Here is a 13,356-nt window from a genome sequence, read left to right as displayed (position 1 = left end):
AATAAATAAAAAATAATGATGCTCAAAGTTAAATTTGGAGGAGATCTGGAGGTCACCAAGGCAGACACCAGGTAGTTTGGGTATCACGGGGATGATGGTCGGATTAGGGCTTCAGCCGTGGTGACGGAGATGAGTTGAAGGAGTCCACCTTGCCAACAGAAAAGAGTTGGAGCAGAAAGTTCTGTTCAGTATTGAACTGAATTCCACTCTGAGGTTCATCTGAGATGTGACAATCAGGAGGTTGATTGTGCCGCAGGTATGCAAGCGCTGAAATAAATTTCAACTCATCCAAATGCTGATGTTAGCCAGCGCCTGGCAGTTGGATCCTAAAGACTATAAGACCATAAGACATCGGAACAGAATTAGGCCACGTGGCCCATCGAGTCTACTCCGCCATTCAATCATGACTGATGTTTTTCTCATCCCCATTCTTCTACCCCCATAACCCCTGATCCCCTTATTAATCAAGAATAATATCCTGATTCAGGTTCTGTTGAGCGTCCAATGCTCCAAGTAGAAAAATAAAATTAAGCTCCTAATTATAGATCTCCCAGACAAACTACAGAAGGTACATGGGTACACTGGAGAGGCTGAAAGATAAAAGGGGTGGGGGCAGAGGGTGGTGGTTTGCGGGGGGGGAGAGAATAGAAAAGCGATAATACAAAGTAAAACTGTGTGGGAAAGAGGAGGATCAGGGTTTCCTTGTTCCACTCTTAATCTATTCTTTCCTAGCATTTGAATTCTTTGGAATGGTGAACTCTGCAAATAATTCCAAAAGTTTTCCCAATTTCCAAGATGCTTGCATCACAGTGAAGATGCTGTATTCTTCAACTGGAAATGCTAGATCTGAAAGTTCAGCTCCTGGGTAGACAACACTAATTTCAATCATGAAGTTTGACTTTACTTCAGATGATCTTTCATCATATTTACCGATCTGCTCGAGCTACCAGTCAGAAATTACAGAAACATGCTTGGCGAGGGGTAGAACAATTTTGCACCCCTTGTTATTTTTTTCACATTTTGTTCACAATTGCTTGTTATTTCAGATTTCAAAAGAACCTAAATTTTATAATACCAGAGCAATGGCTTGACATGTATACTGATAGGCAACATTTGTTCTTGCTATTAAACAAAGCTGCCCCAGGAGGTTCAGCCCAGTCTGAATCTAGCGTACAATTATGCAGACTGGTTATCTGGATAGCACTTGCACCAGAGCTTAAAATGACATTTTCAAAAAGCAGCAAGAGAGCAGGTGAGATCACTGGATGCCCAAGATAATTGTTACGGCTGCCATACTTGCCTATTACCAATTAAAAAAGGGCACGTCAGATTTAGCATTGGGAAAGTTCCAAAGAATACTCAATCCTCAATTTTCTGCCAAATAGTGATTTACTGCCATTGCCCTCTTTCAAATGTTTTTGTTCAAAATTCTGCACTCTGAGAAATGGTTAAAAAAAAATCAATGCCAAGCACGACCCAGTTAAAATAAGAACTTAATGCATACAAGCAAAGAAAACACAAATGCAGAACAGAGTAACTTAAACACGCTGTTGTATTTAAGCAGTCACTATGGATATAAAAAGTAGGCATCATACTACCTTCTTCATGCTGGTCCCCACAAAACTCTTGGCTTCTTCTTTAAACTGTGGTAACCTATTAAAAAGATCAACTATTAGAAAACAGCAAAAGGAAACCGTTTCTGAAACAATTATCCCTTTTTGTCCTACAGATATATGAAATGAAAGTTGCCAAATTCCCAGAGGACCATAGGTTGTGCTCCCCATTTTTGAAGCCTGTGGTGATTTAACCTGAGTGTTACCACACTTCAGGCGAGGGGCAAGGTGGGGCTTTCATTAATAACCTCAGCCCGCAGTGGAACTGAACCCGTGCTGTGTATATATATATATATATATAATATATATATATATATATATACACACAATATATATATATTTAGATATACATATATATATATTATATATATCCAGTTAGTCCCTCACCCTCTCTTTCCTCAGCTATATCCCTGCAATATCTTTCCAGTTTAAATATTTGCCCAATTTCCTTTTGAAAGTTACTATGAATCATCATCAGGCATAACATTGCAAATCCCAAATAGTAATGCGTCAAAACTTTGCCCCTGATTCTTTCACAAATCAACTTAAATCTGTACCCTCTGATCATCAACCCATCAGCCTTTTGGAAACAGTTACTCTATTGATTCTATTTTAACTCTTAATATTTTTAACCACTTCTATCAAATCGCCTCTACACTTTCTCTGCTCAAAGGAGGACAAGGTGCTTCTTCACTCTATCCACATAACTGTAATTTCCTCAATGAAACCATTCCAGTGAATCCCTTCTCTACCCTCTCAAACCTTCACACACTCTTCCTAGAGAGTTGGGCCCAGAATTGGATACAGTACGCCAACAGACGTTGGACCATTATTCTCTATAGGGTTAGCAACATTTGCTGACTTTGTACCTCTATTTGCAAATCCCCATGTCCCGATGGTTTTGTGAACTGCTTTGTTAACTGGTCATCTTCTATGATTTGCACGCAAACATCCCCAGGGCTCTCTCTTCTACCTCCTTTAAAATTGTGCCATTTAACTTGCATAATTTCCCCTTTATCATCCTTTAAAAAATGAACTAGCAATTTGCTGTTTTGAATTTCATCTGCCATGTGATCGCCATGCCACCAGCCTGTGCAGTCTATTCGAACCATCCTCACTCTTTACTACAAGTTTCTTGCCATCTCAAGTAAAATTCTGCCCTGTGCTCCCAAGTCATTAATGTGTATTAGAAACAGCAGTGGGTCCTTACACCAAACCCCGCGAAACATCATTGTCTTCAGTCTGATAAGGAACCATACATCACACTCTATTTTCCTTTCTTTAGCCTATTTTTGAATCCATTATATCAATAGAAGGCTTCCAAGCCTAATATTGGCACTTTGTTAACAACCTCTTGAAAGCTAGGGTACAGTGTATGAGTGTTACTCATGCATAAACCCAAAAATGCATTTCACCCTTGTAATCTGCTATGAAACACACCTAATGAACACTATCAATCTCCACAGTCAGGCACATGAGGAAACAGAATGGCAATCAGGTAGAAATTTCCAAGCAGTATGTATCAGGAAAGGGTTGGTTCTACCATTCGTGTTTTGGGTGGGCATGTATAACAAAGGGTGCCAGGCTTTTTTTGAGACCGATTAATCAGCCACCAAGTGAAGCCATTCAAAAACAAATCACCTATCGACCCCTGTTACAGCTCTTTGTGTTTGCACATAAATGTTTTAAAATTCCTTTGGTTTGTTCCAGCTTCCAATGATTTGGTACAAGTCGCCCAGCCCACTACCATTACCAAAATATTGAATGAAAGCACACACTGTGGAGACAGCTCAACTTGCTAACAGACAATACCACTGAATCTGTGGAAAATGTCCACTTTTAAAAACCCCAAGTCACAACATTTTGCCATTGTCTGAATAGGTTTCCTTATTTATTTCATTTCCATTCTTTTCTAACCAGTTTCTTGTATACGCTTGGATTCCTGTGCCTTTTCATTTAAATCTAAAGTCTTTCAGTCTGGAGCTTTGACTAAAAATTGAGATTATCCATATTATCTGCAACATCCTCAAAATAATTTAAGATGATTTTCGAGCAGGATGTTTGCTCTTTAAGTCCATGTTGGGTGTGTAGTTTACTATCCCCGCGCATCCTGTTCTTAATAAGCCTGCAGATTTCCTGGTCAATTTTGATGCCCTTTTTAAATAGAGGCACAATGGTCCCAATCCTGCAGAGCCTTGCCAAGAACAAGGCATGAAATAGCCTACTCAACAAAGAACAGTGTAGCACAGGAACAGGCTCTTCAAGTCTGCACCGATCATGATGCCAGTCTAAAGTAAAACCTTCTGCACTTCCGGGGCCCATATCCCTCTATTCCCATCCTATTTATGTATTCGTCAAGATGTTTCTTAAACGCTGCTATTGTATCTGCTTTCCACCACCTCCTCCGGCAGGGTGTCCAGGCACTCACCACCCTGTGTGTAAAAAATTTGCCTCACACATCTCTTCTAAACTTTCCCCTTCTCTCCTATTCATGTGATCCTTACCAGTTCTTGAACTGCGAAGAACCACTTCAGCTTACACAACAAGCTTATTTAAGTAATACAATCTGTAACTTTGCTATGATTGTTAGAAACCTAAGAAAACCTAACAGCAAAGTATTGAATATTGTTTTTTAAAAATCTAATTTTACATTCATACTTCCAAAGTTTCTAGATACAAAGAAATACAAAAACATGGAAATAATATTTCTGATTATATCTCACCTTAATGGAGAACTTCTGATTGAATGAAGGACTTACTGATCACAAATTACAATACACTATACTCCCACACCTCCATCATTGTTGCACTAATATATAGATGCCTCCGTTTGCTGGGTGTTGTTACAAAACTAACATAGTTAAATTTAAAAAGTGAGAAGATATTCCAAGTTTAAGCAGTAGGTTAGCAATCATTAGCTGTAATTTAATCTGCTGTTGCAGCACAAAGTCATAGGGCAAGGGGTCTCTTATCCCGCTCTGCATAAAATGTGTTTACATCCGAGAGAGAGGTCATTAAGTGAAATCTGGACACTTCCTCGTAAGCAGCGATGGAAAACTGGGCAATGCATTTACTTGAACAATCACCATCCATTTCTGACTCGAGAGGGAAAACGGAAGGAATTTAGGGGGAACAAAATCACCTGCTGCCTTCCCAGTCAATTGGCTGATGAAGGGCTCACAGCACAGGAGAAAATGTGGTCGTTATAGAATCCCCTCAGTGCAGGAGGCCATTCGGCCCATCAAGTCTCCACTGACCCTCTGAAAGAGCTCTCTACCAAGGTCAGGCACCCACCCTGTCCTCAAACACTAAAGGGGCTGGTTTAGCTCACTGGGCTAAATCGCTGGCTTTTAAAGCAGACCAAGCAGGCCAGCAGCACGGTTCGATTCCCGTACCAGCCTCCCCGGACAGGCGCCGGAATGTGGCGACTAGGGGCTTTTCACAGTAACTTCATTGAAGCCTACTCGTGACAATATGCGATTTTCATTTCATTTTCATAAAGGGCAAATTGATCATGACGAATCCACCTAACCTGCACATCTGTGGACTGTGGGAGGAAACCGGAGCACCCGGAGGAAGCCCACGCCGACACAGGGAGAACATGCAAACTCCACACAGTCACCAAAGGCCAGAATTGAACCCATGTCTCTGGTTCTGTGCGGCAGCAGTGCTAACAACTGTGCCACCATGCTGCCCTAGTTGAGTGGAAAACAAAGTTTTAAAAATTGACAGCTAAAAAAATCATTTGTAAACTAGTTGAACTGATTCACATTTGTTAACGGATACTTGTTTAAATCTTAAACTACCAGGGATTTATTTTTTAATGATGCCTTTGGTACAGTCTTAACACACATAGGATATTTTGGTCAACTCTCAACAGTTCATAATTAGTACTTTATAAAACATCAATCCATGACTGACAAATAAACAACTAGTAAAAACATTACGGTACTATAGGACTCTTGAATTTTATTCTGGTTGCAGTACCTATGTGCTCCTTTAAGAGTACTTAAGCTCTACAGCCATTAAGTGACTGCAATTTGTGTTAATTGTGCTGCTTCATTATAGCAGAACTCAATACCGAACAGATCAGGCATTAGGTGGGTGGTCAAAAACAAAAGACATCAGCGTAGTCTCTAACAAGTTGCTTCTCAAACTGAGCTTTAGAATAAATAGATCTAATCTTCCAAATCCCACCATACAATTTAATCTTGTATTTTACCACTTGTACTGCGAGTGTCCTAATTCCACAACATCTGTTCCTCCCATAAGCTCTCTTCATCAGCAATGTGCATGGAACAGTACTGATGAAAGCAATCACGTGAATACAAAATGAACACATCCTTCAGGTCCCCAACATCTTACTGAACAAAACTCATTAGAGAAAAGCTATCAAGAATTCTGCAAGATTTACTAATATTAAAAACTAAACACAGGGTTTGGGATCTCTGCTTTTATCAGCCCATATTTTTCGGGTTTTATCAGCATGTAGTGAAAGGTTGAGCAATGGTTCTAATCTTTTGCACATGTTACACATTAACTAATACACCATGCTTAATCATTATAGTGGTTCGCATATAGAGAGCATCAGAGTAAACCCCAATATGATACAGAAGGAGAAAAGTTGATCCAATTGCATCACAGAATGTGCAGACGACACTTGTACTCATCAGTTCAAAAATCTTTCATACTTGACAAAACAAATAATCAAATGTCAACAGATGGCAAAATTGCTTTCGAAATTGAAGATGATTTTCATTTAAATTGCATTCCTGATAAACTCAGTGGTGACATCTGGAAAGTCGCAATGAAGTTAAAACTGTGCTCAGTATGCGTTAAATAGGTTGCAAGAAATTAAATCACAAACGTGGACTGGAGAATGAATGAAAACAGCAGAGAAGAGACAAAGGAAACAAAACGTGCATGGTGAAAGGAAACAATTCATCAATAAACACAAGTATGGCGACAATTATTTTCCAAGGTGGACTTGTTGAGATGCTATGTTTCCAGTAACCAGAATTCTGAAGCTCTTGAAGGTTAGCAAAGATAGTTATAATTCCAGAATTTACAGAGAAGGCAAAGGCTTATATTCTGCACTCTCACTCAATATACCTTTTCCCACTCTGCCTTTTTACCCTTCACCTTAGTAAGGAGCTCTTTAAATGCATCAATGGCACCTACATCAATCATTCCATGCACTGCAAGTTCCACATTCTCACCACTTTCTGTGTAAAGAAATGTCTTCTGGATCCTTAATTTGATCCATCAGTGGCTACTTTCTATTTGCACCCCTATGATCTGGGTTCCCCTACAGGAAGATACAGTTTCTTTACATTCACCCTATTTATAACTTTTAATGTGCTGCAGATGAGTTTGCTCATCATCCATATCGATCTCTTCAGGCCTACTCCAATTGCCAGCAACCCCTTCACAGTTCGAGGGATGTAAAACATGACTCAGAAGGTCTGCCAGTTTTCAATTGCCCAGCTTTAGATTACTTTAAAAGGGTAAATGCAAAGAGCTGGTACTCAGCCAAACTCAAAAACTCAGCCACCTTTAAATGAAACGTCAGTTTGAGTGACGGAATGAGCTGTGGCATTAGCTACAGATAACTGACTTGCCACAGCTGATCCGCCAAATGAAGGTTAAGTTGCGAGATTTACTGTGCTTTGAAGAATAAATTGGGCAGCTATTTTGAAAAGACGGAATGTCCATGCACAACAAGTCCATTACAGTCCGTTTACACTGCACACATCAAGCAAACCAGAGGAAAAATTGTTCCTGCACCATCATACATGCCCTAAGGATCATATAGATAGAAGACCTTGAAATACATCAGGCGAATGTCAATTCAACTTGTGAAACGGAACTGAAAAAATGGAAAGGGTAGATTTGAAGGTGATGAAAGTTTATGGGGGAGGCATGAGGAGGAAGACTTTAAAAGGAAGCGAGATTTAAAGTTAGATTTTAACAGAAAGAGGACATGGGAAATATATGAAGTTAAATTATATATTAAAAGCAAATTAAAAGGGCAGCACGGTAGCATGGTGGTTAGCATAAATGCTTCACAGCTCCAATGTCCCAGGTTCGATTCCCGGCTGGGTCACTGTCTGTGCGGAGTCTGCACGTCCTCCCCGTGTGTGCGTGGGTTTCCTCCGGGTGCTCCGGTTTCCTCCCACAGTCCAAAGATGTGCGGGTTAGGTGGATTGGCCATGATAAATTGCCCGTAGTGCCTAATAGTAAGGTTAAGGGGGGGGAGTTGTTGGGTTACAGGTATAGGGTGGATACGTGGGTTTGAGTAGGGTGATCATTGCTCGGCACAACATCGAGGGCCGAAGGGCCTGTTCTGTGCTGTACTGTTCTATATTCTATAAAGTTCAGAAAGAATGGACAAACACGATCTGAAAATGTGCATAATCAGTAGTCCACAGACACTGTTATCACCTTAGACGTATCAATCGCCCGAGTTAATTATTCCATAATATTGACCTGATAATATTCAATGAAGATCACAATAACACCCCCACACACGAGCTACACCAGACGACCCTGCCAGTGCTGTACGGGTGATCCCAAATCCACTTGATCACGAACCCTCTCAGCACACTCCAGCTGGTCACCCTGGTGTCCGCAGGGAACATACTCACATTCTATCAGAATTAACATAGAAACTTAAATGTGGCGGAATGAGCTGTGGTATTAGCTACAGATAACTGACTTCCACAGCTGATCCGCCAAATGAAGGTTAAGTTGTGAGATTTACTGTGCTTTGTACGGTAAATTGGGCAGCTATTTTGAAAAGACAGAACACCCATGCACAACAAGTCCATTACGGTCAGTTTACACTACACATACATTAACAAGCCAAAGGACAAATTGTTCCTGCACCATCATAGCCGGCCCTAATAGCCGGCTCAAGGATCATAAAGATAGAAGACCTGAAAATACATTGGCTGTTTATCAATTCAGCTTGTGAAATAAAACTGAAACAATGGAAAGAGTAGATTTGAAGGTGGTAAAATAAAATTATGAGGCACATGGCCGCGGATGATTAAACTTATTTTCTTTTACATTGAAACATAATTCTGAATCACAGAGTAAAAGGATTTTAAAAACTTACCAAATACATAAACAAATCAAAGCCTATAGATCTCACAGCAGGGAATAGTTGTAAGCAAATACATCAAATCACATACCTGTTTAGCAATATTGTTGGTTTAAAGGATAATTTAAAAGACTCTTTAGTTCCATAAAAACTCTTAAATTTGCATCATTCAAAAACAAAACTGCAGCACCATGGCTAAATGAGACAAGTCCACTTTTTTTTTTATTATTAAGGTATCAAAGCACAAGAAGTTAGCTGCCCTTGGTTAGCCCCAAGGGAGAACTGTGACAGGTTAATCTCCATAGTCTACCTTGAGAACAGCAGCTGCACCATGTCTACCAGTGTGTGCTCAGCAGATTTCCTCAATAACTCTGCAGAGAGAAAAAACAAATAACACAGGTGTCATTATGCATTGCGATATTATCAAGAGGCTCCAACAAGTAGACCTCCCTCCTAGTTTTGTTTACCAAGGATTAAGCAGAGCTTATTAAACCATTTTAAATTAAACTCGATGCATTTGTCTGACACAAACAGAAGGAAGATGGCACTAGAGCACTGTCAGCCATTGTGTGAGCAGCTGTCTGTTTATCCCTTCAGAGCACTAAATGCCCTTTTGCTGCTTTTAAAATAAAATACACATTTCTGATCACATATCTGCAAACCCACATTTCTCCAACAGTATGACATTTAGAAAATAGAATCTGGGGGAAATACAGAGTCATTTAACACTTACAGCACAACTTACTCGAGAGGATTTTTGTAAGTGAAGTGTTTTGGCAGCACCTGAAGGGTTAAGTCATAAAGGTACCTTTCAGCCTGAACAGAAAACTTGGCTCAACACTATTCTGCAAAGGTCCTTTGATGACTTGCATGGAATGCAACCAGACTTTTCACAAAACACAACGAGCAATACACCTTCTGTGCAAAATAGGTCTCATGAAAAAGACATCATAGGTTAACTAAATATCAGGAAATAAATATTCCTAACAGGGTACCAGAGAATTTGTTCCACTAAGGCATAGTAATTGACCAGGGCATTTTCCCTCCGTAACTTGCTCAACTATAGACTACTTGCAGTCACTTACACTATGCCCATTATGGGTTTATGGTGGAAGCAGATGGTGCTGATGTATTAAAACCACCTGAAAAAGTAATATTTTTAACCGTGTGCCATGATTTCACAGTACCTCTCAGAATTTGACATTCTGGAACCGAGTTGAGAAGAAATTTCTCCATTTAGGGGGTTCTAAATCTTTGGAATTTTCCATCGCAGAGAGCTGCAGTTGGGAATATTCAAAACTAAGATCAATACATTCTTGGGCACGAAGAGAATCAAGAGATATGGGGATAGGGTGAGAAAATTGCCTTGAGGCAGATGATGCCAATGAATGTCAGAGCAGACTTGCAGGGTATATAGCCTTCCTCTGCTCCTATCCCTCGTGTTCTTATTGCTCTTCCATAGCCCCTGTGCAGCTGAACTGGGATGGGGTGAGTGGGAGGCTGGCAGAGAGAGGGGCAGGGTAACAAAAGTGAAAGGAAAAGAGCAAGAGTCATGCCCTGGCTGTCCCCGCACACCTACATAAGCCCAGTCAAAAAGCAACAGCAGAGGCACAGGAGCAATAGGCATGCCCTTGTTAGGGAAAATATGTTTAAATTATTTCTGGATCTGTTGTAGAATCAGTGTGTTTACTAATAAAGGAAAAATAACTACTTGGTTGAGACCAATGTAATTTGCTAATTAAATATCTGAAGATGTCATGGCAAGAGTGATCTGAACACATAGTTATGGACTTGCAAAATAGACCTATTTAAAATGTTCATTTAATCTTACATGGCAGTCTGTTTTATTCAATAAATGCAAAACGTGTTGAAAATACTATTAGATCGAGAATAAATATAGTCAATTGCAGCAGTTCATAAAACTGAAAATGGAATAACTTTTAATGGCCAAAATATGCTTTATGTCCCCTTTAGTGACTTATTTTTAGAAATCGGTGGTGTTTTTCATCATGTTTCTGAAGTTGCCCTCCTTTGCAAGGGATCGAATTCAAACCAATTACAAGCACACAATAGATAATGGCATGCAAAATTAATCTAAGCTGCATGGTCAGAATAAAAAGAATGTTATCAGCAGCAGTGAATTCCACTCCTGTAAAGACCATCATGATATACTTGCAGTGAGATACATACAAATCTTCAGCCTTTCATATTCAGCAACTACCAACAGCAATTGAACACCTTGTAAATGGTATGCCAATCTGACAAGCTTAAGTAACATAGACCTCCACTACATGCCATCATTCTTAATGATCAACCTGTGTGGCGACATGTGGATCCTGCGAAGTTGACCCTTAATTAGCTCCCTCCTCCAGCAGGAGCATGGAAAGCCAACAGCCCACAGATTGTGGTGGAGGAGCCAAGAGAAACTTACCACTAAGCCTCATTTCAAAGCATATTCGAAAGCATGACTGCATTATTTCACAGACTGACTCATTTGTTAGGTGAGCACCAACAGGAGTGAGTAGTAATGTTCTTAAGACCTAAAAGACATAATCAAACATTAAAAAAGCTTCCATATTTTTGTCTGCACAACTCTTTCATTAACATAAAACCGTTATTAGGGACAAAACAAAAACAACTTTAACTTGTGAAGAATATTGTACAGCTCATCATGAAGTTGCATTTCAAATCCTTCTTTCATAACTTTGAACTGGTAGCTTTGCAGAGTTAATACTCTTCACAAACTCACCATCAAAACTGCATATCATGCTGAATATATTGTATTTTCATTTCGAGGGCCACCCATGTGGTTTCTGCCCATATATAATTTGAGCAATGATTTCCTAGATTGTAGCTGGTTGTATGGGCCAATTACAGCAACATTCAAAGATATTTGAGAGTGAATGGCAAAGAGTACATCAATAGATCCATTCTTCACACATATGCAAAAAGAAAGCACATGTAGAAGCATGTTCCAAAATGCAAGTGAATACACCAATATTTCAGTTTTTTGGATAATACAAATGCAATGCTGTCCTGAAACAGAAGCCAAAATGCATTCCTATTACAGTTTTTGATTTTAGTACCATGTGCTCTGTTAACTGGAAAAATATGCAATGGATTTTTAAAAACTCACCTTTCTGAATGACAGGAAACTCAGTTGCAACATTAGTAATTTTGCAAGAATAATTAAAATTTAGCATTTGTATAATCTGAATTCTCAGAGAGGTTATAAGGGGCCACAGTTGAATCAGCACAAACCAGGAAGGATCAAAGTTCTCTCCCCAGGCCGTTAAGGGCTGAAGGTTAAATAATGTGTTTGGACAGTGGAACTGAATTCCCAGTAGACACAAGACTACAAAACAAAACATCCTTTAGCTCAGCACTAATTGGAACCAAAACATAGTCTGCCATCATGTTTGTTACAGCAGAGACAGTTATTTTCAGGTAGGCCAAATGTATATTGTAGGCGCCGACTGGTATACAGAATATCACCCGTTTACTGTCCTCAACTCAGAGCAAGAACGACAACAAAATGAAAAATGATGGCCTCTTTGATAACTTCATGGATAAGACAGCATGCAACTCATTCCCAGTATACCTATTTTTAAATGGAGTCAAAGCCTTGATTGAATAGGAACAGGAGTAGGCCATTCAGCCCATTGAGCCTGCTGCATTATTCAATTAGATTACGGCAGATCATCTACCTCAAGGTCTCTCTCCCACACTATCTCCATATCCCTCAATGCTATTGGTCTCCATAAATCTCTCAATTTCTGTCTTGAACATGCTCAGTGACTGAGCTTCCACAGCCCCCTAGGCAGAGAATTCAAAATATTCACTACCCTCCAAGTGAAAAAATTCCTTCTCATCTCAGTCTTAAATAGCCTTCCCCTTATCCTGAGATTATATCCCATGGTTTTAGGCTCACCAGCCAGAGAACATATCTTATCTACATGCATTCTATCATGCCCTCGAAGGATGTTGTACATTTCAAGTGGTCACCCATCATACTTCAAAACGCTAGGAATCTAGGCCCAGTCTCCTCAATCCCACCTCATAAAACAATTCCGCCATCCCAGAAATGAATCTGGTCGATTTCCATTGCATTCCTTCAATAACAAATACATTATTCCTTGGATAAGGGCAACAGAAGTGTGCACAATACTCCAGGTGAGGTCTCACCAAGGCTCTAGATAACTGCACATCCTTACTCCTGTGCTCAAGACCCCACACAATGAATGCCAACATATCACTTGCCTTTCTAATTGTCTGCTGCTTTTAGTGACTCAAGAACAAGGACATCCATGTTCCACTCTTCCCAACCTCTCACCATTGAGGCAATCACGTTGGATTAAAATTTGAGGCGTTTTTGATCCTAATGACCCATTGCTCCATATGGACTCAGATAGTCAAATTCCATGAGAAAAAAAAAATCCTTCTCCTTTCTCCATTCAAAACTGAAAGTACGCACATGGTAAGTGTCAGCTTATACATTCAAAATTCCACCAAATGTGGTAAAAATAATTTGTTCTACATAAAATTAAGTTCTTGTAAAGTCACCTTGCAAGATATAAACTTAATTACACTTTTTATCGCAACAATCACGGTCCAGGAATTCTGAAGATAGTGTCTACA

The 13,356-nt window shown here is 39.7% G+C and overlaps 1 protein-coding gene across 9 annotated transcripts in view; it reads right to left on the bottom strand.

Moving 5' to 3' along the window:
• Window positions 1-13,356, bottom strand: part of gbf1 (golgi brefeldin A resistant guanine nucleotide exchange factor 1) — a 237,543-nt gene that overhangs the window by 86,228 nt on the left and 137,959 nt on the right. For all 9 annotated transcript variants that reach the window (XM_038782817.1, XM_038782820.1, XM_038782818.1 and 6 more), the window contains 3 exons: window positions 11,150-11,258; window positions 9,029-9,089; window positions 1,599-1,653 (listed from right to left, as the gene is read on the bottom strand). In XM_038782817.1, the coding sequence (XP_038638745.1) occupies window positions 1,599-1,653; window positions 9,029-9,089; window positions 11,150-11,258 (225 nt within the window). The remainder of the gene's footprint in view (window positions 1-1,598; window positions 1,654-9,028; window positions 9,090-11,149; window positions 11,259-13,356) is intronic.

This window comes from Scyliorhinus canicula, chromosome 22 (genome assembly GCF_902713615.1).
Source record: "Scyliorhinus canicula chromosome 22, sScyCan1.1, whole genome shotgun sequence".
Taxonomy (NCBI): domain Eukaryota; kingdom Metazoa; phylum Chordata; class Chondrichthyes; order Carcharhiniformes; family Scyliorhinidae; genus Scyliorhinus; species Scyliorhinus canicula.
This window is presented reverse-complemented; position numbering and strand designations above follow the sequence as displayed.